This window comes from Furipterus horrens, unplaced genomic scaffold, assembly GCF_987537825.1.
Source record: "Furipterus horrens unplaced genomic scaffold, mFurHor1.1.pri manual_scaffold_3, whole genome shotgun sequence".
Classification (NCBI taxonomy): Eukaryota; Metazoa; Chordata; class Mammalia; order Chiroptera; family Furipteridae; genus Furipterus; species Furipterus horrens.
In genome coordinates this window covers 178,197,636-178,225,289 of record NW_028327173.1, presented here as the reverse complement: position 1 = coordinate 178,225,289, position 27,654 = coordinate 178,197,636, and the positions used below count along the sequence as shown (strand labels likewise).

Sequence of the window (27,654 nt, the reverse complement as noted above, 5' to 3'; positions counted from 1 at the left end):
AAATACAACACGCATGCGCGCCTAGAAAATTGTCCGAAACATCCAATCAAAAAGCAAAATGCTCTCAGGTGCTCCCCCATCTCTTTCCGGGCAGAAACAAACACCTAACGTAAAAGGTTTGAAAGGGTGTGAATTTATTCTTAAGGCAATACTTTGCCCTACAAGAGTTAAACATTGGATAAAACCCCAGAGGTTCATTGAAGACCTGCAGAGCTCCTGACCTAACCGGTAATACCAATCGCGTTTATTAGGGACTGTTTACTGCGTAGCTCCTGGAGACCGTTAGGGATGCAAATTAAGTAAATTAGTCTTTCAAAAGTTTCAGCAGATTCGGGTAACTATTGGCAAGGAAGTCAGGAATAGGGAGCATTGTCTAAGGAGACAATCACAAAAATTAATTTCTGGGAATTTTAGAAATATAGGATAATGTCGGGTTTTTTTCTCTAAAGTTCCCCTTCTTATAACGAATCGGCGTCAAAGGCTTTAAGGGCTATTTGACTAAAGCCGCTCCCACGTGTTCTTTGCCACCCCGCAGCTGCGGCACCCGCCGTGACCCCGACCCTCCGCCCCTGGACTCGACTAGCAACCCCCTCAGCCTCGTACTGTTGTCGGAAGCGAGAGCCTCTGCTTAAGTATGATCTCTTTTCTCTGCCCTGAGAATCCCGGGTTCCCGGGCGGGGGGCGGCAGGCTACGCTCCGGAAAGGTGGCGGATCTCTAAATGCGGCCACCGCATATTCGTGGGGCTGTGGGGGCTGCGGAGCAGGGCAAGCGGGTCATCTACCCCAGAGCAGGTTTGAGACCTGCCTGGTGACCGTGTCACTGGGGCGAGGGTCCTTATTTGAGGCTCTGAGGCACACCAACCTGGATTTGAGGAGTCGTGGTCTTGTTCTGAGAGTGAGAGTTACTGAAAGGCATCCACGCCTTGACCTTGAGCTAACAGGCAGGAAGAGCCTCTTTTAAATGAAAAATCCACCCTGGATACCTACTATACCAGGGCCAACACTTTTATCTGATCTGCTCATTTTTCAAGGACGCACTACTTAGACGTTTCCATTTATGCGTTACTGGAGGCTTGAAAAAAAAAAAGATTAATCAAAGCAAAAAATGTAATGTGATGTGAAAGCTAAATAACACATTTTATTTTTACATCTCAGCTGTCTGCTTTCATAGGAGAACTCCTAGAATTAAGAAACACCTTAAGGCCTGAGCTTTGGAGAACCTTTTAGTTCTTTGCAAATTATGACTTATTTCAGTTACATTTCCATCTTCATTACTAGGTTCTTAGGAAGTACCTGCTATCCACAATTTGTTTTATAATATAGGTGAATTAAAAGAAAATGACAATGTCAGAGCTGTAAGAGACTTTGGAGATGACTTAACTCCCTTATTTTGTAGGTGTACCTTAGATTTGAAAGACTACGTCTCTAAGGTGTGAGCATAGGCAGTCATTACAAGTTGAATAATGGCTTGATTTGGGTTGAAACCCAAGTAGTCTTGCCGCCATCTAGTCCAGTGCTCATAGGATTATCTTTTAAGCCAAGAAGCCACGCTTTAAAACCAAAAGCAGTATATAGTGATCTTTCTAAAGAATTTTTTGCTCTGGTTAATAAATTAACCATTTAATTACACATAACTTCCTAAACCTGCCGGAAGTAATCTAAAGTAAAGGAACATGTGATAAGAGTCCTATTAAATTCTATCAACCAAACAACTTAGTTCAGATCAATTTAAACATCTGACTTATCAAATAAAAGACACTGATAGCCCTAGAACAAAAAACATGGCTCACAAGATTGATTTTATTTCTTTTTTATTGTTGTTTTGTTAACATTTTTACTTATTTGCTGTCTCTTTCCCATTCTCTCTATATATACATAGCTGCAGGATTTTTGCTGAACCATTTGCAAGTAAATTGCAGACATCATGACCTTTAACCCTAATTCAGGAATCACCTTCAGAACAATCTCTTACATAGCCAGGATAAGAGTATCACACCTAAAATAACATTAAGATTTCTCCAGTTATCCCCAAAATGTTTTTTTAACTCAAAGATGTTTCTTTTTTTGATTCAGGATCCAAATTTCATACATCGTGTTTAGTTTTCATGACCCTTCACTTTCCTAATCTAGAATAGTTCTCTACCCCTCTTCTTTATGACTTTTTTTAAGAAGGCCAGCCTAGTCTTAACAAATTGTCCCATGTAGGGGATTTTCCTAATTATTCCTTCACGATCAGAGTCAGGCCATCCATTTTTGGCAAAAATGCCACATAGGTGATGCTGTGTCTATTGTGTTTGTGATGCTAGGTATAATCACTTGTTTAAGGTGATGACTGCCAGATCTTTCCACTATAGAAGAACAGTTTTCCTTTTGTGATAACCTGTGGAGATGCCTTGAGATCATGGATATATCTGGTTTCCCAGCAGCCTATCACCCAGTGGTTTTATGATCCATTCATGATCCTTGCCCGAATCACAAGATTACCAATGATCAATACCAATCAGGCAACTACCAGGTTAGTGATAGAAGCCAAGAACATCGGAAGAATCTTTGCTTTAACTATTTTAACAGAACTAGAAATTTGGCTCCAGGCCTAGTATGAATCTGCACGTGATTCTGAAAAAAAAAAAAAAAAACAGGAGGGGCAAACATCTCCCCCATCACATCCTGTAGTCTGTTAATTTCTTTTTTTTAATATGTATCCAGAAATTTCTGGGTATTATTCTTCTGTGATGGTCATCTGAACATACTACCTGGAAAGATAAGGATATTATATATTTTTTACTACATATAATAATGTGAAATGTCTGTAACTTCAGAATAGATTGAGGAAACTAATTTTACTTATTGAAAAGGAAGAGGCCTTTTTTCTTCTTTATAAAATTGTTAGTTTCAGGTGTACAACATAATGATTCCATATCTGTACATGTTGCAAAATGATCACAATAAATCTAAGGAAGAGGCTTTTTAAAAAATGATTTAGCCAACAAGTTTAGATTTCGTCAAATAGACTACTAGAGTTTGAAGGGGTCTCTCCAGTCATTGTAATCCCATCATTTTTCAGATAAGAAATCAGGACTCACTGGAGACATTCAAGCAAAAGGTGGACAACTACTTTTCCAGAACAGAAAGGAAACTCATGCACCAGAAAAGGTTTGAGCTTGATGACTGATAAGATTTCCCTTTAGTCTTGAAGTCCCCTGGATTTATGATATATTTGATTTGGCACAAAAATAATTTAGCATCGCTGTAATCATTCCCAAGACCTAAGCCAGGGATTCTGGAACTCTCTTATTCCTTCTCTTTCCAGGTTGCAGGGATATAATCCAAAGGTACCCCTTCACTGGATGTTTGCCTCTACAATAACAAACATTTGCTGTAATATCAGGAAACTAGGATCAAGTAAAAGGGCAGCCAGATTTCTGCTGCCTGTTCTCATCATCAGTTGTTTGCTTGGCTGTTGGAGTTTGTCAGTCAGCATAATTTATGATTAAATAACTGTAAAAGAGAATGCTGAAAGACTTCAGAGGACACCAAAGTAGGAAGTAAATCTGAAAATCACTCCTTCACTCATCTTTAGTGTTTTCTAGGAACAGTTGCCCACAATTATGTATACCATAAGCTTGCCAACAATATACTTCATAGATACTGTGGGTTTGGTTCCAGACCTCTGCAATAAAGGGAGTCGTAATCTTTGCTGGTGGAGGGTCTTGGTTTCAATTTGTAAAGAAATACAATATCTGTGAGGCACAAGAAAGCAAACACAATAAAATGAGGTATGCGTATATTGATGACTACAGAGAATAGTTTTAGAGATTTAAGCAGACTTAAGAAAATTGTTGACTGGTAGCTCGAGTTCAGTTATAGGTCTGGGAAGACATTTAAAAAATGAAATTTATAACTGAATGATTCTAGAGAAAAGGAAACCATAATGTTAATATAGTGGTCTTTGAGTAGAACTAGTTCTCTTATTTTCCAGGTTCTCAAGAAATAGATATTGCTTTTATAACAAGATAAATTTTATTTCAATTTAAGGAGCTATATACTGTTAAGAACTATATATTAAAAGATAATACCAAAAAAATAATTTTAAATAAAGAAGATTCATACCAGTACCATTGGGACATTCCTCATCTATGTCTTGTTAAATACCCATCATTTGTCACCATAGGTTATATACTAAGGAGCATGTGGAATAGTCAGCAGAGTGGTAACAGTCTTGGAAACTTACAGAACATTTAAAAACTTCATACTTTCTGCCTCGGACCTCTAGTTGTAAAATTATTATATATGAATTTTAACCGAAGAGGTACAAGGATAAGAATAGGAAAAAAACTAGATTTTTGGCATTGCAATTAGTGAACATGTAAATTTCTAAGGTATTTATAAGTAAGGAAATCAGATCTGTTTTCTTTTTTGGATAAGTTGTAGAAAGTCTAGGTTGCTCCCTCTCCAATTGAAATACAGCAAGTATACTGTACAGTTCAGCAATTCAAAAGGCTAGGGTCTTACACATGCCCTCTTGTGCTGTGAGCTAGAGACCTGTTGGTAAACCAAGTTCCTTGATGCATGTTTTATTGCTGGTGTTTTGTTTTGTTTTTTAAGTTACCACAAAACAGTAGGTTTCATTTAATACCTTCTTCCACAAAAGTTACCTTACCGGTTCTTGGATCTTTTCAGGCTGTTTTCTGAATTGGAAGCCAAAAGAACTCTAGTAGTGGCTATTTGCTAACATTTACCACACTGCATCTTACTCTTTGGCAGGGATTAGAAAGCTAGACAATCTCAAAAGCAAATAACAACCAGAACTTTCAGAAAATTGAGCTATATGGAAGTCTGACAACAAAGAATTTAAAGAAGCCGCATTCATCCAGATGGGTAGGAGGGGCGGAGTCACAGAGATGGGGTGGAGAGGCGGTGTGGCTTGGACAAGCAGCAGTGGCAGCAGAACAGACAGTTGGTTCTACATTCATGGTGGTGGGTAAAAGTCAGGAGGGATACCCTGGGAGCAAGCAATCCTAGCCAGGGCAAACTGCACAGCCAAGGATTCCAGCACCAAGAAGATAAACCCCCATTACCTCTGGCTGTAAAAACCAGTGGGGGTTGGGGCAGTGGAAGAAGCTGCTAGATTTTCACCACTTAAAGAGCCCACAGAGTCTTAGAACATAAGCAAACACGAGAACATCAGCTGGGAGAGCACTAGTCACACATGGGAAGTGGGTGAAGTGATGGGAAATGGGGCAAGTGCTGGGCAAATAGCCAGAAGCCAGGCAGTGTCATTGTCCTCTCTCAGAGCCCTTGCACCACAAACAGTTACAAAGTGGTGAAGTGGGTGGTCCTGCCCTGGCAATTACATAAGGCTCTACCCCCAACAATTTACAGGTGACTTTGCTACATAGGCCACACTACTAAGATGGAGTAAAAGCAGCTCTACCTAATATACAAAAACAAACACAGGGAGGCTGCCAAATTGAGGAGGCAAAGAAATATGGCCGAAATGAAAAAACAGAATAAAACCCCAGAAAAAGAACTAAATGAAATGGAGGTAGTCAACCTATCAGATGTAGAGTTCAAAACACTGGTGATGAGGATACTCAGAGAACTCATAGAGTACGGCAAGAAAAGAAAAAGAAGAAATGAAAGTTCCACAAAGTGAAATAGAGAAAAATATACAGGGAAGCAACAGTGAAGGAAAGGAAGCCAGGATTCAAACCAACAGTTTGGAACAAAAGGAAGAAATAAACATTCAGCCAGAACAGAAAGAAGAAACAAGAATGCCAAAAAAAAGAGGAGAGGCTTAGGAGCCTCTGGGACAATTTTAAACGTGCCAACATCCGAACCATAGGGGTGCCAGAAGTAGAAGAGGAAAAGCAAGACATTGAAAACTTACGTGAAAAAATAATGAAAGAAAACTTTACTAACTTGGCGAAGGAAATTGACATACAAGTCCAGGAAGCACTGAGAACAAGCTAGACCCAAAGAGGACCACACCAAGACACATCATAATTAACAAGCCAAAGGTTAAAGATAAAGAGAGAATCTTAAAAGCTGAAAGAGAAAAGCAGAGAGTTACCTACAAAGGAGTTTCCATAAGACTGTCAGCTGATTTCTCAAAAGAAACTTTTCAGGCAAGAAGTGCCTGGCAAGTAGTAGTCAAAGTGATGACAAGCAAAGACCTACAACCAAGATTACTCTATCCAGCAAAGCTATCATTTAGAATAGAAGGACAGATAAAGTGCTTCCCAGACAAGGTAAAGCTAAAGGAGTTCATCATCACTAAGCCATTAATATATGAAATGGTAAAGAGACTTATTTAAAAAAAGGAGATCACAACTATGAACATTAAAATGACAACAAACTCACAACTATCAACAACTGAATCGAGGAAGAAAAAAAAAAACTAAGCAAACAGCCAGAAGAGGAACAGAATCATAGGTTGGAGATCATATGGAGGGTTATCAGCAGGGAAGGGGAAGGGGGAGAATAGAGGAAATGATGCAGAGATTAAGCATAATTGGTAGGAATAAAATAGGGGGATGGATGTTAAGAATGGTATAGGAAAGGGAGAAGCCAAAGAACTTACATGCATTACCCATGGACATGAACTAAGGGGGTGGATTCCTGGAGGGAAGGGAGGGTACCTGGCAGAGTGGGGAGTAAGGGGTAAAAATTTGCACAACTAACAGCATAATCAATAAAATACTGAAAAAAAAATTACAATTCATATTTAAGTTGATCTTGCATCCTGTGACCTTGCTGAATTTACTAGTTCTAGGAATTTGTAGATTTTTTGGGATATCCTGTGTTTGCAATCATGTCATCTGCAAACGAGGACAGTTTTGTTTTCTTGCTTTACAATCTGTATGTCCTTTATTTCCTTTTCTTGCCTTATTACTGCACTGGGTAAAACCTCCATTAAGAGCAGTAATTTCACACATCTTGCTCATAATTTTAGGGGAAAGTATTTAGTCTTTTCACCATTAACAGCAGTGTAGGGCTTTTGTAGAGGCTGTTATAAAGTTGAAGAAGTTCCTCACTTTTCCTAATTTTCAGAGTTATAAATATGAATGGGTGCTGAATTTGTCGGGTACTTTTTCTTCATCAAGTAATATGATCATGATTTTTCTCCTGTAGTCTATTGGTGGATTACAGTGATTTTCAAATATCAAACCAGCTTTGCTTCGCTGAGATAAACACTAGTCAAGGTGTATTCTTTTCTTTATTGCTGAATTATGTTTGCTGTCTTTTGTTAAGGGTTTATATGTCTATTTTGTGAGGGATATTTCTGTTTAGTTTTATGTACTCTCTTTGTCTGGATTTGCTATCAGGATAATGCTAAATTCATTATGCTTTTGATGTCTGCAGAATCTAAGGTGATATACCGTTTCATTTCTGATAATCTCTTCAAAAAACCAACACCTTGTTTATTGATTTTTGTCTGTTTCTTTAATGTTTTTAATTTTATTGACTTTGGCTCTTTATATGTCCTACATGCCTTGGGTTTATTTTGTTCTTTTTTAGGTGCTTGTGGTAGAAGCTTAGATTGTTGATCTTGGAGTTTTCTTCTTTTCTAACGTAAGAATTTAGTTCTATAAATTTTCCTCTTGGCACTGAGTTAGCTCTGTTCAAACACAAATTTTGATATGTTGTATTTTCTGTTTCATTCAGTTCAATGATTTTATTTTTCCCCTTGAGATTTTATTTTTAACCTATGGATTATTTAGAAGTGTATTGTTTATTTACCAAATGTTTGAAAATTTGCTTGTTATCTGTTACTTATTTCTAATTTGATTCATTGATGGGCAGAGAACACCCTTGGTATGATTTCATTTCTTTTAAATTTGTTGAGACTAGTTTTATGACCCAAGATATTGGTTCCATGGGCACTTGATAAAATGTGTTTTGTGGTATTGGGTGAAATATTCTGTAAGTATGGATTGTATCCTGTTGGTTGATGGTGTTGAGTTTTTCTGTATCTTTGCTAATTTTCTGTCTAGCTGTGCTGTCAATTGTTGAGAGGCATGTTGGAGTCTCCAGCTATAATTGTGGGTTTGTCTCTCTCTCCTTTCAGTTCTTTCAGTTTTCTCTACATATTTTGCAGCTCTACTTGATGCATACCCACTTAGAATCGTCTCTGTGGTGGATTGACCCTTAACGGCCTTTTCTATCTCTAGTATAATTTCCTTTGCTCTGAAGTCTACTTTGTCTTATATATTAATATAGCCACTATTTTCTTTTGATTAGTATTTTTATGACATCCGTTTCTATCCTTTTGTTTTCAAACTTCCTGTATCCTCATTTTTTAAGTCAGTTTCTTGCAGACAGCATGTACTTGGTCATATTTTTTTAATCCACTCTGCCAATATCTGTTTTAATCTATTATGTAGACCATTTATATTTGTTTATCTACTGCAGCTTAAATCTGCTATCTTACTTTTTTGGTTCTTTTTAGTCTCTTATTTTTGTTTCTCCCTGGAAGTACAAGTCCTAAACAACCCCATTGTATGATATACTGAGAGAATCCTCTGTTTCTTTGATTGGTTAGTGGTATTTTACAGAAGTAATAAAGATGCTCCTTGTCTCGGAAGCATGACTGGTGTCATAACCAGCATAGTCCTTGGCACATTTGAAAAATGTTTATTGAATGAGTGTCTACCAATTACTTAAAATAGTAACTGCCAAGACTCCAAACTGTAAGTTTGAAGTTGCTATTCAAAGATGATACAATAATTAGGTTTGATTTCTATGCAGTTCAGTAGTTGGAGGGTATGGAATCAGTGTTTTATTATGTAAATGAGCTAAAGTGAACTATAATGGATAGTATGTTACCTGGAGCATATAAATGATGATAGACACAGCAATATCTGGGAAATTGTAAACTTCAGCTAATGCTTAGTTAACTGCATTTCCAGGCAGTTTACATGGTTAAGTATGCAAGTGTGTCTGTGTGTGTGTGTGTGTGTGTGTATAAATTTTTTTTACAAAGCCTTAAAATAAAATAGAGCATTCTTGTTAACTTTTTAGGTGTTTATGGACACTATAAATTGCCTAAATGTTGAACTAACCTAAGATCTCCACTGCATTGTCTGTAGCAGATATAGAAAAGTTTTAGTAGAAAAGATAGTTGATCCTATAACTACTAAAGCAGATTCTCAGAAGTACAATTATACTGGGTTGGCCAAAAAGTTCCTTTTTTTTTCCCCCCATAAGATGGCTCTAGAAGCGCTTAATTGTCTTGAACTTCATTTGAAACAATTTTGTAAGATTGTATTGTGACAGCTGTCATAACAGCGTGCATTAAAAAAAGTCATCAAAATTGGTGAATTTTGATGTAGCCATTTTAATATTGAAGATGCAATAAGCAACATTTTCAGCATATTATGCTTTATTATGTCAAGAAAGGTGAAAACACAACTGACACACAAAAAAAGGTTCATGCAGAGTACGGAGAAGGGGCTGTGAATGTGTCAAAAATGATTTGCAAAGTTTCGTGCTGGAGATTTCTCTCTGGATGATGCTCCACAGTTGAAGTTGATAGTGATCAAATAAAGACGTTAATTGAGAACAATCAACATTATACCACCTGGGAGATAGCCAACATGCTCAAAATATCCAGATCAATAAAGTTATTGGTCAAAATTCAAAATGTCTTGTTTTACAGAAAAACTAAACGGACTTTTTGGCCAATGTAATACTTTTTATTAATCATTACTTCAAAGTTAAATATGTGCTATAACTGCTCAAATGGGACTAGCATAGCAAATAGAAAAGAATTAATGCTTCCCCTTACATATGGAAAAAATGACTTAAAAAATGTCAGTAATACTAAATAAATAAACGAGAGAAGGGAAGAATAAATGCAAAAGAGTGGAAGGTGTATACATGGCTGGAAATGCTGGAATGGAATTACATTGATTATATTCATTAATCAAATGAGAATGTTAATTTTTTTTCATGATGGTAGCACTCTGAGTTTCCTAATTAGCTTCATCTCCGTAACGGCTTCATAAAAATTTCATCCTTTACAGAGCCACTTTAAATAATTGATAAGTCAATAAGAATGACTTACACATCTAGTTTACATTTTTTGCATTGGTTATCAGGAAACTCAGAGCTAAATATAATGCATATAAATTATGCTGTCTACAGTGTACAAGATTAGTATTTGCTTATTCTGCCTTTTACATGCTGTTTAATTTCTATTTTAAACAGCTTTATTTTATACAAATCCCTTATACGAGATATTCTTTCTTTCTAGAACTAGCCAGTTAGAATAAATAAATAATGTGATACATTCTTATATCTGAATCTGAATTAACTGAGCCTGGGCCCTCTATTTAGGATACATGAAAATCTCAGTAATTCAGAAAGGTTTTTTTGATTTCCTTATCTTCACTTCTCTGTTGCCCCCAAATTAGATCATAACTGTCATATGTTTAGAAGTTTCTGTTACAGTGATTGCCTTTTTGAATTGCAGAATGTATGATTCCTGTAACTTCCTTTTAGAGCCTAGTAGAACTCTGAATATCCTTCATTTGGGTTGTTGACTTATAAGTTAGGATGGTGTTTGTTAACAGTTAATAGGATTTTGCATTTGCATAGAGAAAGTAAAGGAACATTAGTAGCATAGGTCAGAGTTATATTAACAACCAGTGGAATAGTTAACCTAAATAGGAAGACAACAGAGATCTCTTGGTTTCCCTTAGAACCCTACTAGGAATTGGGCTTGAACAAGTGACTTTTTTGTAAGGTAGCAGAACAAATCGTCTTAGAGTTGGAGATTTTGATAGGGCCTTTGGGTCCCATAGATAATAACATTAAAAAAATAATTCTAAACTTTATGTTTCTTTCTTGTCATTAATGATGTGGGAGATTGGGGAAGTGACATATAATTACATACACGGTTAGAAATTCATAAAATATGAACAGTATTTCAGGTAGACTTGTTTCAGTTCTATTTCATAAACTCTTCTTGTTTTGTTTAACTCTTCAGCCTAAAAACATTTGTTTACAGATTGACAAACTTTTTTTTTTTAATTTTTAAATCAGGTGACTAATAAACATACCGAAAGAATATGGCTGCACAAATGCCAGAAACTGATCAGATAAAACAGGTAAGGTATTATAATTAAGAAAAAAGCATTTTGCAAAAACTGTAAGGCACTGTTGGATGCAACCGTGTCAGTCAGTGATCTCAGAAAATAACTTTATTTTTCAGATAACCCAGGAAAGAATATTCAACAAGGAAATCTGACTATATTTTGTAGCTCATATTACATAGATCATAGTATACCCATTTAAGTTAGCAAAAGAACCTTTGATTTCAAGTATTACAGGATATTTTGCCTAAATATAAAACTTCGATAATTAGTTTCAAAACATTTTTGTGTTAAAAACCCAATATTAAAGAACTTTCTAATTTGTTTGTAGTTTAAAGAATTTCTTGGAACCTACAATAAACTTACAGAAACCTGCTTTTTGGACTGTGTTAAAGACTTCACAACAAGAGAAGTAAAACCTGAAGAGGTATGAAAAGTGTTGCCTACTAAAAATTCTTCTAAGCTTGTGATCAGCAATTTAAATGGATTCCCCTAAGTATTTTGCTTGTTCCTAGTTATTATAGGAATCTGGACTACCTTTTATGTTCTATCACTTGGGGGCACTGAAACAGCCAAAGACCCATTACACTGAGTTTAATGACAACAATACGACAGTCACATTGAACCAAGGCAGACATTTTTTAGAGAAGATGCCTGTGGTTTGCAGAATTATTGTTCCATTGCAAACAGTCTTATTAATTAGCTTTCGGTCAAGATAACCTAGCTGAGGAATTTGACATAGCTTTTCTATCTGACCCTGAGAATCAGGTAAACTTTGGAAAAAGCAAAGCTTGAATTTGGTGGCTCATATTGCATAGGTAAACTCTGAAAACCCAATCCTAGTAGAAGTATAACTTAATATTCTCATCAAAACATTTATATATTGGCTTAAAGTGATATAACTTCTTCCAGTGGAAGGTACTAGTAAACATTCATGTCAAGAACTTAACATATAATCAGCAATAAATACTTGTTGAACAAGTGACAAAGTGTGATAGATGCTAGGTATAATATTCTTATTGGTAAAAAGCAAAAGGTTGAGAATTAAGTTAATGTTAAGAATGGAATTTCTCATTAAAAATGAACAAACTTGTTACTAGGCCTACAGTTTAACAATTAGAATAAGGGGATGGGAATGTGGACTTTTAGTTAATACTGAAACATACCTGCAGAAATTCTAGTCCAGATGATAGGGATTTACCGTTGTTTTTAAGGCTTACAGACTCCTAGGTATTCAATATGTATTAATTCTTGTATTAACAGTTGAAAGCTAGGTCACCTGCTACTTACTAATACCATTTAATTCTCAGATACATTCAAAGAAAAGTGCCCACTGGTTGGTCTTTTAGAATACATGCATTTTTTTAAATTAATATTTTTGTGTTATCTCTTCCATCTTCTCTTTAATTCTAGACCACCTGTTCAGAACACTGCTTACAGAAATATTTAAAAATGACACAAAGAATATCCATGAGATTTCAGGAATATCATATTCAGCAGAATGAAGCCCTGGCAGCCAAAGCAGGACTCCTTGGCCAGCCACGATAAGAGTCCTGGGGGACAGACTTCCCATCGAAGACTGCCAGCGGTTGTTGCTCTGGAAATGAGGACTCATTTGATAGAGTCCCCTGAAAGCAGCAGCCACCATGTTAACCATCTGTCATGACTGTTTGGCAAATGGAAACCACTGGAGAAACAAAGTTGCTATTTACCAGGGATAATCAAAATAGAAGGTTGATTGAAAATAGTAAGATGCAACACTTGTTGAGGCCTTATGATTCAGGAGCTTAGTCACTTCATTAGAAAAATAAACCATTGTTTCTTTAGTTGTGACTTTTAATTTTAAAGCAAAATATGTGTCCAATCATGAATGAGAAAAATTTTTTATTACTAAAAGTAAAATAAATGGAAGAGCAGTTGTTTATACTGTATAGTACCATATTATTCTGACTGGACTATGGATACGTTGAAATCTTTCTCAATCAGGATCATCCTCCAAGTATTCCTGTTCATTCATGTCTGCCTCAAGTTGCTGGTAAACACATAAAATGGTTACTTGCTAATCATTTCAATGCACGATCCTTTTCTTGCCTCACTTCTTGTGTCAGGGTGGGCATTACACATTCTAATTCTAGCTACATGTTCATATATATATCCTCAGAAAACACCCATCTGAAACTAGCTTGGGGATGTTTAAGAGTTGACTGTTAATGCTCTAGTGGAGTCTGTGTTTTGTTCAAAGCTGAGAGTCTAACATTAATGATTCTGAGTCAGACCAACAACAGTATATTCTCAGCCATGACATGGGATCATTGTAATAAAAAGTGAACCAAAATTAAAGTAGTATCTGTGGCTAAATGAATCCTGAAATAAATACAAGCATTTTTAGGAAATTCTAATGGATGCATAAGCATAACAAGCAGTTTAGTAAATGTAAGTGGTTTAATGCCTACTAATAAATATGCTTATGAATGGATTTCATTTGATATTAATCTCAAGTTATACGTAAGAAGACACTAGCCCTGGTTGGTGTGGTTCAGTGGATAGAGCGCTGGCCTATGAACCAAAACGTTACTGGTTCGATTCCTGGTCAAGGCATATGCCTGGGTGGTGGTCCCAAGAGACAACTGAGAGATGTATCTCTCATGTATTGATTTATCAGTTTTGCTTCTCTTTCTTCCTCTCTTCCTCTCTCTCTAAAAGTAAATAAAATCTTTTTTTAAAAAAGAAAACACTAATTAGCCTATATGTTTAAATTTACCCAAGCGGTATCTATGTTTTTTAAAAATTTAAATGCTGAAACATGTATAATACTCAACAAAATACACAATACATTATATTCAAAGAAACATGAAAGTATTGGCTTGTTTCACCCTAAGGCAAGAAAGGCAGTAAGAAATAGAGATTTTGCTCATTTAAAACTTTGGGCCATTCACACGCACACTTGACTTTATGTACACTCAAGCCCAATATGGTATTCTGTTCATTTCACAAAGATAATTAAATACGTGCTCACCTGGCAAATAAGGGGAATTTTGTGTAACACCATCTCAAATACCTTGGGAGGCAGTGTGTGTTTAAAAATCTTCAGAAGTTCCCTTGGTTGCCTACACACTAAAATGGCATTGCTGAGATGTTCAACCCCCATTCTGTGCTCCCCTGAAACAGATAAGTTCAGAGCAAACTTAATGTTCTTTAAATTATACTTTATATAAATTAACCAAGAAAGCACCAAGCATTAAAACTTAAAAAGCATATCAAGATAAAGGTTAAGTAAACATGTCTCATAAAGGAAGAAAATGTTCAGCTGCCAGTTAAGATTCACTGTGGTTAAGGTGAAATATGAGTATTACCCAAATTACAGTAAGTTTACTCTTGCTGTTTAAAAGTGCGTTCTTGCTTTGGAAATGTACATACAACGATACCTCGGCTAACGAGTGACCCTGCTAATGAATATTTCGGCTAACAAAGATTGTTTTCGCTGTTTTCAGACCCCGCTAACATGTTTTAGTGGATGCGCGTGCTAACATAAAACAGCAAACAGGCATGGGCGGGCCATTCAAGGTGCTTACCTTTTCCATCTGTATGTGTGTGACAAAGACATGAGCTGACCACATCACATAGGGGAGACCCACCAACCCAACTGGGTTGTTTACATTCGAGACTGAGCAGTGAGACGCCTGATAAGCTGCTTCGGATTTGAAGGCGATGCACTGTGACAGTGTAAAGATTGTCAGGTTTTCATTCTACTTTCCACTCTCCTTCATCCATTTGGGTAGCTGTTCATCTCAGCCTTTGGAGAGTTTTTGCCCTTTTATAGTGAGCTTTTTACTGTTTTACAAAACTTATCTTTAAATAGTCGGCAGCATCCAGAACGAATTAAATGATTTTCTATAGAAACCTAGGGAAATCACATTTCGGCTAACAAAGATTTTGGCTGACGAATGTGATTATGGAATCAATTATCTTCGTTAGCCAAGGTATCACTGTATTCTGCAATCTGGGTATTCAGGAGGTGGGTATTTGAGGGTTTTTTTAAAACGTGTTTTACTATTATTGTCATGAGGTAGGTTTTCTTTATGTTACAGAAACAGGGGAGTCCAGAAACAAACCCCAGAGTTTGCCGCTGGAAGATAGGGAAAAGGAAGCGGCTTTCAGGATGCCCTTGCATGCCTGGGGCTAGTGGCTGGAAACATTGTTGCAAAGATCCGCTTTACTTAGGAGGCTCAGGAAGATGGGAGGGGTCTTGGACTGTGGGCTGGTATGAAAGAAGCAGACAGAACCTACGTAGGGTTCTGTGAATGGTCAGAACTGTTTGCAACACCCACTGCGTCAGAGGACACAGGCAGGGATAGAGAAGCAGCTGCGGACATTTTTAGCTCTCTCTGGCACTCTGGGGCTCGCTCGCTCTCTGGCCCTGGCTCTTGTGGGCTCCCTCCATGTGACTTGGAGGAGAAGGGGTCTCCAGGCTGCTTTAAGAGGCTGGCTCTGGCTCTCGTGGGCTCCCTCCATGTGGCTTGGAGGAGAAGGGGTCTCCAGGCTGCTTCAAGAAGAAGCGTTCGCCATGCGGTTTTGAGGAGAGGAGTCCATGCCGTTTACAGGAAGAAGGCAGTTTACAAGGAGGCTGAGAATCCAGGCGGTTCTGCATTGAGAGCTGGAGGGCACCACAGCACAGAAAGGACCTCCCCAATCAGAACTGAGTGATTGGCAGCTACTGGTAAAGCTGAACTGTGCCTAGGAAGTAGGGAAACGGTGTTTCTGACTTTCCTAAGACTGGCCAGGTCTGGGAGGGGGAAGCAGAACTATGTGCAAATAAACAATTCTTTTTCTTTTCACCAAACTCTGGTATTGAGAGTTATAATTCTGGCGGCGGGCAATCGAGCCCCTAACTAAACAGCCCATGGGTTATGTTTCAATCAGAGCAGCCCAGGGGTTCTGTTACATTTACATGTGTGACTGCTGAAATTGTAAATGAAACATGTTTTTTTTCTGGCTAAAGTAACACTTTTTAAAAATTGAGTTTATTGTCAATTGAAACAATATTTAGCGTAACATTTATTACATATCCAGGAGAAGAAAAATAGATTTACGAACTTTCATTTAAAGTAAATCTTTAAAATGAGTTTTAGGATGATTGGCTATAAAGGAAGAATGAAAATTTGTGAAGAGTAGAAATTAATCATAGAACTTCAGTTTAAGTTAGAACATGAAATAACTTAGTCTCATTTCCTTGTTTTGGGAAACCGAGGCAAAGATCAGTGAAATGATTTAAGGTTTCAAAGCTAATTTAATGCCATAATTAGTAATGGAACCTAATTTTCTGAACCTTGAGACTACAGTGTGCTGCATCTCTCTCAGTGTTATGCAATAGAAATTGAAATTGTGACATATTTAATATAACCAGTTAGGAGATAATATATATTTCTCTGCAGTTAAATATAATAATAGATTCTTATTAATTGAAATGAATTTTCCATTTGTTGGTTGAAATACATGGTTGTATGAAAAGTACATGATGAACAGAAAAAAATGTTCCCCGAAGATTTGTATTCAGCTTAAAAACTGAGAAACACATGACCTAATCTAGATACATAGACAAAACAAGCCTTGTTGATATGTATGTTTAATAACTTAAGGTTTTGTGTTTATGGACACCTAATTTTACATTTTTTATAAGATTTTATTCATTAGAGAGGGGAAAGGTAGGGTGAAAGAGAGGGAGAGAAACATCAATATGTGAGAGAAACATTGATCGCTAGCCTCTCACACACACCACAAATGGGGACCTGGCCCACAACCTGGGCATGTACCCTGACTGGTAGTCCAACCAGCACCCTTTGGCTGAGCCATGACAGCTAGGGCAAATTTTACATGCTCGATTCATTGCTGGGTTTTTAATAACTTTTCTTAGGCATTTAAAGAAGCTATTACTTTTTATTTTTAACATTTTTTAAAACTGACGAGAGAGAGAGGAAGGAGGAAGAGAGAAAGAAACATCAATTTGTTTTTCCACTTATTTATGCATTCATTGTATGTGCCCTGACCAGGGATTGAACTTGCAACCTTGGTGTACTGAGACAACACTAACCAACTGGACTACCCGGCCAGGACTAAAGAAGCTATTTCTTAGATGAAGTACTTTACTGTAATGTTTATTTTAAATTAATAAAAGTATAGCTTTATGAAAATGATACATTAAGTCAAAATACATTCAATGTATTGAGCCTTTGAAAGAAAAAGATATAACAGTGCCTGCTCTCAAGCTGATGGAACTAATGTGACACAAAAACAATTTGATCAGTTAAGTCAACTAATAAACTCAATCAAATCATTGTCTCTATGGTCCCATATAGACATAATCACAATTGAAATGACTATAGAACTATACTACCTGACAACAAAGTAATGAAAATTAGGGGTGGTAGCAGAGGTGAGTGGAGAAAATTGAAAAAGATTACAGAAAACTGGGTGAAAAGTTATTGCATTAGAATACTGGCTCTCAATGTTAGATCTGTATTGCCCTAACCTAGGGAGGTTTAACAAATACTGATGCTTGGGGTCCACCCCCAGAGATTCTGATTTAGTTAATTTGGGGTTTGGTGGGGATTTAAATCAGTTCTAACTATTCATTTTGTTGTCATTAATATTTAATAGATATTTTAGTCCATTTATAAAACTACCTAAAAGATTAGTACTGAATAAAATACCAAAATTTCAAACTATGATTAATGTGTAGTGATTCTGAATGGCTGCAATATTTTTTTAATTTCTCAAAACCTTTATCATATATTTTGTTAACCCATTTTTAAAATTTTACTTTTAGAGAGAAGGGAAGGGAGGGCGAGACAGAGAGAAACATGCATCAGTTGCCTCTCGCACGCACCCTGAATGGGACAGAAGCAGCAACCTAGGCATGTGCCCTGACTGGGAATAGAACCAATGACCTTATGCTTTGCAGGACAATGCGCAACCAACTGAGCCACATCGGGCAGGACCTTTATCATTGTTTTAAGTCACTGATTAAAGTAAAAGTCTTGGTTATTGCTATGAGTTGTCCAGGATCTTGACTTCCTTTCTGTCTTCATAAATCCTGGAGAATTCTACTCTCTTAAATGCAGGTTGAAAAACAAAATCTTTTTTAAAAAAGACAATAAAAAGTTTTGAAGGAAAAGCAGGTACAGGTAATGTGAGATACAAAGGAATTAGTAACACTTGAAAAAAAGATACATAAATAAGTGTAACATTTATTTATCCAGCAGCATTATTTACCCCTTAGATAAGCCTCAAAAAAGTTCATTTCCTTCCCAGTGTTTAACACCAGAATAAAAACATGGTTATTATATGTAATATTTATACAACACTGATATTATCTACCATCATTTTACCTGATAATATTGTGTTTTCTCTCAAATTTATCTGGAATTGGGTGGGGATAAATTATAATTCAAAATACAGGTCAGGGCCATTAAGTGCAAAGTAATCCCTACAGGCATCACTACAACAGACAGGAAAAGAGTAATCATTCATAATGATTTTATTATCAAAAACAAGTATTTTATTAAGAATACTCTTAAGAAGGCAGAAAAATGTATATAAAGCAGTTAAAAATTTTAAAGTTTTGATTCATACAAGTAGTCATTTGGAGACTTCCGGCCAAGATGGAGGCATAGACAGACACGCTGCGTCTCCCTCCACAAATAAGAAGGAATACAACTACCTCAAAACTAGAAACAACCAGAAGTTCCAGAAAATCAAACCACATGGAAGTCCAGCAAACAAAGATATAAAGAAGAAATACTCATCCAGACAGGTAGGAGGGGCAGAGAGGGGCACAGTGTGATGGTGGCAGCGGTGGCGGCAGCGGCAGGCTGGCAGAAAATGCAGTTACACATTTAGAAAAGTCAGGAGAGACACCTGGGGAGCATTCCCAGATCCTTACCAGACCGCAGAGCTCACACTCCGAGCACCGGGGAAAATCAAGCCTCATGGCTTCTGACTGTGCAAACCAGGGGGGTTGGGATGGAGGCAGAAACTGCCGGTCTCTCAGCAGAGTCCGCTTGTTTAAAGGGCCCCCAAGGACCTAGAACATCCACAGACCTGCCCACTCTGGGAACCACGGCCAGGGCAGCAGCTAGAGGCACCAGTCCGGTGCGGAAGTGAGAGAGGTGTCTGGAAAAGGGGCGAGTGCTGGGCAAGTGGAATTGTTCCTTTTCAGTCTCCTCCCCCGCATACAGCGCCACAACGTGGTGAAACAGGTCTCCCATTACTGAAAAATCCCTACTGACGAATCCCTAAGATTCCGCCCCTTAGAACGTAGTAGGAGCGACACTCTCCTGGGACACGGAAGGAAAGACACACAGGAGACTTCCGGCCAAGATGGAGGCCTAGACTGACACGCTCCGTCACCCTCCACAACTAAGAAGGAATACAACTACCGCAAAAACAGAAATAACCAGAACTTCCAGAAAATATATGGAAGTCCAACGTATGAAGTTATAAAGAAGTGGTGCTCGTCCGGACAGGTAGGAGGGACTAAGCCAGGGAGGAGAGTTCAAGCTGTGCTGTCCACGACCAGAAGCAGCAACAAAGGTAGGAGAGTGGTAAGCACAGACACCCGTATTTAGGGGGAGGTGAAAAGTGCCTTGGGAGCACCCCCAGCTGCAGACCAGACCTGTCAGTTTGCGATTCCAAAGCCGGGGAAGGCAGACCTCCATTGCCTTGGACTGTGAGGCCCGGAGTGGGTGGGGACGGAGGAGGAGGCTCCCGGTCTCTCAGCAGAGAGTGAATGGCAGGAATCCATATTGGACCCCCACCCCTGCAGAAAACGCCACACCGTGGTGTGACAGGTGACAGGTTGTGACGTGTGTATGGGGCTCTGCCCCCTATAGCATAGGAGGTGTGACAGCCCTGCCCAGGAAGCAAAGGTATGGCACAGATCATGACAGAGATCCTGGTGAGGCAGCTGACCAAACAGCAAATATCTAATCTAACAGCTCAGCAGATAGGAAGTCTTTCTGAGACTCAGTTCAGAGCTTTGGTTATAAAAATGCTTACAGACCTAACGGCAGATCTTAAACAAGACAGGGAAGGAATGAAGGCTAGTCCTGCTGAAATTAACAAAAACACATATGAAACTAGTTGTGAGGGCAAGAAAACCAGGGATCAAATCAACAAATCAGAACATAGGGAAGGAACAAATAGTCAACCAGTGCAGAAAGAGGAAATGAAAAGTGAGGAAAATGAGGAGAGGCTCAGAAACTTATCAGACAGCTATAAGCGGGCCAACATCCGAATCACAGGGCTGTCAGAAGGTGAAGAAGAAGAACTAGAAATTGAATAATTAGATGAAAAAATAATGAAGCAGAACTTCCCTAACTTGGGGAAGGAAATAGACTTACAGGTCCAGGAAGCACAGAGAGTTCCAAAAAAACTTCACCGAGGGAGAACCACACCAAGACACATTATAATCAAAATGTCAAAAAGAAGGATAAAGAGAGAATCTTAAAAGCAGCAAGAGAGAAGAAGAGAATTATGTACAAAGGGGTCCCAATAAGACTATCAGCTGATTTCTCAAAAGAAACTTCAGGCAGAGAATTATGTACAAAGGGGTCCCAATAAGACTATCAGCTGATTTCTCAAAAGAAACTGCAGGCAAAAAGGGACTGGCAGGAAATATTCAAAGTAATGAAAATCAAAAACCTACAACCACGATTACTCTATCCAGCGAAGCTGTCATTCAGAATAGAAGGGCAGAGAAAGTGCTTCCAGGACAAAATAAAACTGAAGGAGTTAATCAGATCCAAAGCACTGTTATATGAAATGTTAAAAGGACTTGTTTAGAAGGAGGATCAAAACTATGAACATTAAAATGAAAACTATATCACAACAACCAACAACAGAAGCTAGGGAATTGAAACAAAGGCAAACTAAGTAGGCAACAAGAGTGGGAAAAGAATTATAGGTATGGGGAACATTTGAGGTGGGGAGGTCAGTGGGGAAGGGGAAGGGAGGAGAGGGAGGGAGATGGCACAGGAATTAAGAAGCGTAGTAGGAGGGAGTGGAGTAGATAGGAAGATGTTGAGAAGAACTATATGCACAACCAATGGGCATGGACTAAGGGTGGGGACAACTGGAGGGAGAGGGGTCACTGGGTGGAGGGGAACAAAGGGAAGAGAAATTGGGACAACTGTAATAGCATAAACAAAAAAGCATATTAAAAAAAAAGTCATTTGGAAAATTCATTTACTTAGATTTGTACCTGACAATAGCTGCGGTGTTTTTGCATTTGGCTTTGCTTCTCCATTGGCACTTCAAGGCTGCAGCATAAATGGAAGCAATAGCTACTTATCACACATTGGAGCTGGCCAGTGTGATGGAGTGAAGATGCTGGGACAATTTCTCTTTAAACTGAAGAACGTTGATTAATATATCTAACCAGTTATTTGATACACAGATATTAATAAATAAATGAACAAAGTATCATAAATAACTGCTTACAAAAGAATGTTTACATTCTTACCTCTAGATAACCAAAGTTCTCCCATTTGTACCTCTTGCAGAAAAAGTTCTTGCAATTTTTTATTCCTTGCTGGATCCCACAACTAAAATTCACAAAATATATAACAATGAGTAATGAATGTAAGAAATATGGTTACTAATCACCATTATTTAGTTTTTATTTTATTTTCCTTAAAGATTTTACTTATTTACTTTTTAAAGAGGGTAAAGGAGAGAGAACGAGAGGAAGAGAAACATCAATGTGCAAGAGATCCATTAATTGTTGCTTCTTGCACACACCAAACTGAGGAACCTGGGTCACAACCCAGGCATGTGCCCTGACTGGGAATTGAAGTTGAGACCTTTTGGTTCATAGGCTGGCGCTTAATCCAGTGAGCCACATCAGCCAGGGCTAGTTTTTATTTTAAAACATACATCTTGAACCTAGTTTCTTTATCTGAAGTGTGACAAATGCAGTTGTTCTTCATAACATTTAAACTGATTTCTTAAAATGGAGTACAATTTCAGGAGATTAAAAAAAAAATACAAGTCATATTCAAGTTAGATTGAGATGCTTGTAATACCTCCTCCATATTTTACTCAGCTTACTAAGTGCACATATCAAAAATCCTACTGTAATTAACTATGACAAAGGTTGCTTTGTATGTTGCAAAACTATTTTCTTGCCTGGGTATTAGCATTGCTTATTGATTAGGCAAAGAGTGTGGTGGAGAGTTGGCAGTGCAGTTGGTGTTGAGAAGGTTGCTTTGGTTTGCTGCAGCCTGCTTCATGAAGGTGACAAAGGTCACAGGATGCCACATTAATGGTCCCATGCCCAGGGCTGGTCTTTCAAGGTAGAGTGAGCAACCCTATTCAAAAATATCAGCTCCACTGCCAGTCATTTCAGCTTTGGTCTTTTATATCTGGAGGGTTTTTGTGTTTGTTTCCCAAGAATTTTTTCTTAAATGGGGTGAACCTGGGGCAGGGGGGGTCATAGTTTAAGCTTTCATCAGCAAACATGGTAATGATCAGTAACAATCAAAGGTTTCATTCAACAGGTATTTAGCTAATGAGCACTAAAGAGCAAACCACTCTAGGGATAGATGGAAGGGGAAGCATACTAAGACTGCTGTGCCCATCCCCAAGGAACCCAGAGTCGGATGAAGGGAAAGGACAAATATGCTGAAGATCAATAACACATTAGCAGTGTCACCCAATAAATTCAACAAAAAGCACATATATAAATAAATTAAAATAAATTCCATTCTTAAAAAAAGATCAGTAACACATTAACAATAAAGTCCCATGTCCTCTCGGGTTCAATGTACAGAGACATTACATCTGTTGGAGAATCATAAGTTTCTTAGAAAAGATAGCATTTGGGATGTGGAGACGCTCAGTGAATGTCTGATGAAGAAAGAATACAGACAATGCAAAACTGCAGGGAAAAAAAAAATCAAGTGATCTTAGCTAGATTATGAGAGAGTGAATACTGCAGCAATGACCATTACCACATATTATCTGCAACCCTTGGGAAAATAAGGCTGTCAATATAGAAGGCACCTGAGGGAAGGCTGTGGTGCCAAGCCAAGGGGGGGTTGGTCTTTCATCTGCAGAGCAGGGAGCTACTGCAGTTACATATTCAAGGCTGCCCTTTAGAAGACTATTGGAGAGGCAGCTAGACAAGTTAGGAAATCACTACAATAGCCTGGGTAAAAGGTAATGAAAGCCTGAACTAGTGTGGAAGCAATGGAAATAGAAAGGGAATAGGATATTAGATTAGAGCATAGACAAAATAAGAATTGGGGACTGATGGTGGAGGTTGAGGTTGATATTTAAGCAAGAGGAGACAGGGTCACAGCAGGGAGGCTAGTGATACCAAAGAACATCACACATTAACAAAGGGGGTGCAGGGGCAAGGGATGAGATGATGAATTTACTTCTGAATACACTAAGATGAGATGCCAATAGAACATCTAGGCAAGAGTTTGGCAAGTAGATGAACTTCAAGGCCCTGGGTCTAGAGCAGTACATCTGAGGTCGCCTGTGGAGAGGGAAGGAGCTTCCAGGGAGATGAGGGAACAGTGCAGAATCTGAGGGCAGTGTTTCACAAAGAATCCGCTGATGCAGCTGTTAAAATTGCAGTTTCTTGGGCTCCACCCAGATCTACTGAGTTGATCTCTAGGAGCAGAGCCCAGGAATCAGCATTTTAACAAGTTTCTCAGGTGATTTTGATAAATTCTGAAATCTGAGAATCAACACTTCTTTAGTCCCTGGCCTATGTCTGAGCTCCTAAATCAGAACTGTCTGGTCCTTGAGTCAAATAATTTATATTTTAACAAACGCCCCAGGAAAATCTAATGTAGACGGCCCATGGACCATACTTAGGAAAACTATAAGGGCCTGAGAGTGAGTGGGAAGAGAGACCCTAGAAGAGGTGGAAAGAGACATTTCTCTGTGCCTTAGTTTATTCATCTATAAAATTAGAAGAATAGCCATGGCTAGGGTGGCTCGGTTGGTTGGATTGTCACCAAGTAGCCAAAGGGTTGCGGGTTCAATTCCAAGTCAGGGCACATGCCCAGGTTGCATGTTTGATCCCTGGTTGGGGCAGGTATAGGAGGCAACCAATCGATGTTTCTCTCTTATATCAATGCTTCTCTTTCTTTCTCCTACTTTCTCCTTCCCTCCTTCCCTCCACTCCTTTCCTCTCTCTCCAAAAGCAATGAAAAAAAATGTCCTCAGGTGAAGATAAAAACAATTGAAAGAATAGCGTTCTCATGAGCATTATACAAAAGAACATTTGAAAAATCCTGTGTCTGCCTCTTCCTCGTTTGAAATAATTCAGATCCTCATTATTTGCCATCTGGACTGCCACCCACAGAGTTTCCTGACTTTTTCAACTTCCCTCCCCTACATCACCCTAAAAAAAAAAAAAAAAGGCTTTCATTCTCTGAAATGAAGTTACCTTCACTAATTATCCACCACAACAGAAAAATATCTATATTTCCAGTTTGGCATTCAAAGCCCTCCACAATATGACACCAAACTACTAGTTGGCTATCTCTCTGGCCACAACACTCCTTAAATATTGGAATCTCGTCTGTGCCTCTGAACGAGCTACCTAAAATAAACAACAATGATAATCAAATATTTACTGGGCACCTACAATGTACTAGACACGGTTCTCAGCACTGAAGAGACAATGGAGAGGAAAAAACAGACAAGGCCAATCAAATCATATTACAAACAAATCGTGTAACTGCCCCCCCATGGATAAGAGCAATCAATGATGGAGAGGGATGTGGGGCTGAACCAAGCTCTGCCTCAGTCAGAGCTCAGGGAAAGCATTTCCACTGTCAATCCAGCTCTTTGGCCACTCCCTATTCTGCTTCCTTAACTATGTCAATTACACCTTTATTCTCTAAGTGACTCCATCCCGAAACCCCAGAAATCTGACTCCTGCCTCTCCAGGACCCTTTAAACCAGCAGCATGAACTATCTACTCTTTCTGGACAATTAATCTCACATCCTCATCACCAGTTTCCATTGACACAACTGCAGCTCGGGAGTTTCACCCATACGGCTTCAATAGTTTTTCCTTTTCTTCCAATCCATCCAGCACATTCCTGCCTGATTAACCTAAAAACTGCTTTTTATTTCCTTCTTTTAAAAAATGCCTGCTCAAAAATTTTTCAATAATTTCCTCACTGAATCTGAATTACTTAATCTCCTTAATGCAGCCTCTACTTAGCTCTTCAACCTTACCGTATCCCACTATTTCCCACTGTGACTCCTTTGTCAAACTGATAACAGAATAGACCTGGCAGACCCACGACTTAGCACCTTTAAGTAAGGGTGCAGTTCCCTCTGTCCTCAATATTGTCTTCCCTGAAACCAAGACCCACGTTTAACACATCCTTCAAGGCTAAGTTCAAAGCCACCTCTCCTCCAAAGTCTTCTGTGAAGGACTGCATGTTCCAAAAACAGCCACAGCAATACTGCCAGTCCCACCTGCACTCCAGAACCTTGCCTGCCTTAGGAAGAGGTGGAGTCTATTTCCTCTTCCCTTAAAACCAAGCAGACCTCAAGGAGGGCTGCGCGAGTGCGCAGGGCCACGTGCACGCACACCCTTGCTTGCCCCTTGGGACTCAGCCACATGGAAAGGACTTGTGCAAATGTTCTGGCTAACAGTCCTGGCTGAACGGACAGCCAGCATCAACTGCCTGACGTGTGAGGGAGTGAGCCTGCGGATGATCGAACACCGAGCCCTGGAGTCCACCTGCCTGAAGTTGAGTAGAGCATGAAGTGTAGCCTCCAGCGGACCCCGCTCAAACTGCAAATACAGGCGCAGAATAGATACTGTTTTAAGCGGCAATAGGTGAGCAGAACACTGTCCATGACAATTCTGCTCTGAAAATGATCCTCCCCCTCCTCTGAGCTCTTGTTAACATGGCGGCGGCGGGGGGGGGGGGGGTACTCTTCCCCAAATGCTAACCTCTGCCCCAGTTAGGAGGATGCCTCACACGTAGGAGGCTCTCAGGTAGGTGTTGACTAATCAACTGAACATGAAGATTAAGACTTAATTCCTCCTGAAAATGCATAGAAAAACCTAAGAACCCCCCATAGCACTTTTAAAGCTGATGTGAGTTAAGCTGGGCCACCCAAGATGATTGTGATTGATACCTTTAAAAAAAAAAAAAGAATTATTTATTTTTAGAGAGAGGAGGGAAAGAAGGGAGAAAGAGAGAGACAGAAACATCGATGTGAGAGAGAAACATTGACCTGTTCCCCCTCCTAAGAACCCCTACCGGGGACTGAACCCTTCATGCAGTTACCTTCCTGACCGGGAATCGAACCAGCGAACTTTCACTTTGCGGGGGGGGATGCCCAACCACCAGCGCCTCACCAGTCAGGGCGTGACTGATCTCTTTAAAAACCGCTCATCAGATTCCGTTTTAAAGAAACAGGGGATGTGTTCTGCTTCTGAACTAGAAGAAAGTCGCTGTAGGACAGAAGTGGGACGCGTGGGAGTACTGCCAGCGGTCACTGCAGTGTGTGCCAGGTGCGGCTCCGAGAAGGCAAAGGCTCCTCTGCCTTCTTTCAGTTAAAAGCACCTGTTCCTACAACTTTTACTGTATAGCTGCCTTTTCATAACCCCCAAATGGTTCTTCATTTCCTTTTCTTTTGTAAGCGACAATAAAAACTAAACCCTGAACCCTACGTGGGCTCGGAAGGGCCTGGTCAGGCACCAGCCAGGGACCTGGAGCCCGGGCCAGGACCAGCACTGGCGGCAGGGGCGGCAGGTTACTCGCTAGAGCACCACCTCAGCGTTGCTAAAGCGCATCACCTGGGCTCCCTGTGCCTCAGCCCCTCGCTGCTGGGCTCTTCTTTCTGCAAACACAACGTGGCACGTGCTGGTTGGGAGCCATCCCGACACCGGCGTGCGCCCCGTGGGCCCCTCGGTGGGGGCGGTGTCGGCCCGCCCGCTCCCGCCACTCCTCCGCCGCCCTCGCACTCACTGTCCCGCAGGCGGCGCTTGAACGCTGGGTCGCCACGCCGCTTCCAGTCGAAGTAGACACAGTAGCCCAGGAAGGCGACGGCGCCGCAGGCCGCCAGCGCCGCCAGGAGGGTGCGGACGCAGGGCATCGGGCCGCGGTGTTCCCTGAGCCGCGCTGGGCGCGGGCCGGCGAGCGCCGGGAGCCCAGCCGGCTGCCAGGCAGGGGGCGTCGGCGCAGCGCCCACCCTGGCCTCGGGGCTCCCAGCGCGCAGGCCCGCAGGTGTGGCGAGCTGCGCGTCGACGCCTTGGCACCGCCACTGGCGGACCGCGGAGGAAACCGAGGGCCCCAGAGGACGTGTGTAGGAGAGCTCGCTGCCACCCAGTTACAGCGCTGTTTGAACCCAGGTCTGTCGCACTCCAAATTCTGAACCCCATTGACCCGAACAGAGCCCTGTCCCTATGTCTACGACTCGCAATCGGGATGTCTGCGATCTGGTTAGCTGGGTAACTGGATCCTTCTTAGGCCTCCGTTCCGTCCCCTGCAGATTTAGGTTGATTCAG

At 39.8% G+C, this 27,654-nt stretch overlaps 2 protein-coding genes across 4 annotated transcripts; one reads left to right on the top strand and one right to left on the bottom strand.

The window, feature by feature from the left end:
* The first annotated feature begins 122 nt into the window (after window positions 1–122).
* TIMM9 (translocase of inner mitochondrial membrane 9) lies at window positions 123–13,165 on the top strand. 3 transcript variants are annotated; one of them, XM_090270932.1, is made up of 5 exons: window positions 123–228; window positions 3,065–3,153; window positions 11,050–11,114; window positions 11,431–11,526; window positions 12,513–13,165. In XM_090270932.1, the coding sequence occupies exons 3-5, from the start codon at window positions 11,076–11,078 to the stop codon at window positions 12,645–12,647; spliced, it is 270 nt and encodes an 89-aa protein (XP_090127058.1). In that variant the 5' UTR covers window positions 123–228; window positions 3,065–3,153; window positions 11,050–11,075; the 3' UTR covers window positions 12,648–13,165. The 3 variants fall into 3 exon arrangements, with proteins under 3 accessions (XP_090127058.1, XP_090127059.1, XP_090127057.1); XM_090270931.1 differs by lacking the exon at window positions 123–228 and adding an exon at window positions 505–632; XM_090270933.1 differs by lacking the exons at window positions 123–228; window positions 3,065–3,153 and adding an exon at window positions 504–632.
* Window positions 13,078–27,242, bottom strand: TOMM20L (translocase of outer mitochondrial membrane 20 like). The gene is made up of 5 exons (XM_090270930.1): window positions 27,116–27,242; window positions 26,944–26,987; window positions 21,619–21,700; window positions 14,116–14,258; window positions 13,078–13,131 (listed from the first exon to the last, which is right to left on the bottom strand). The coding sequence occupies exons 1-5, from the start codon at window positions 27,240–27,242 to the stop codon at window positions 13,078–13,080; spliced, it is 450 nt and encodes a 149-aa protein (XP_090127056.1).
* Window positions 27,243–27,654: the final 412 nt, after the last annotated feature.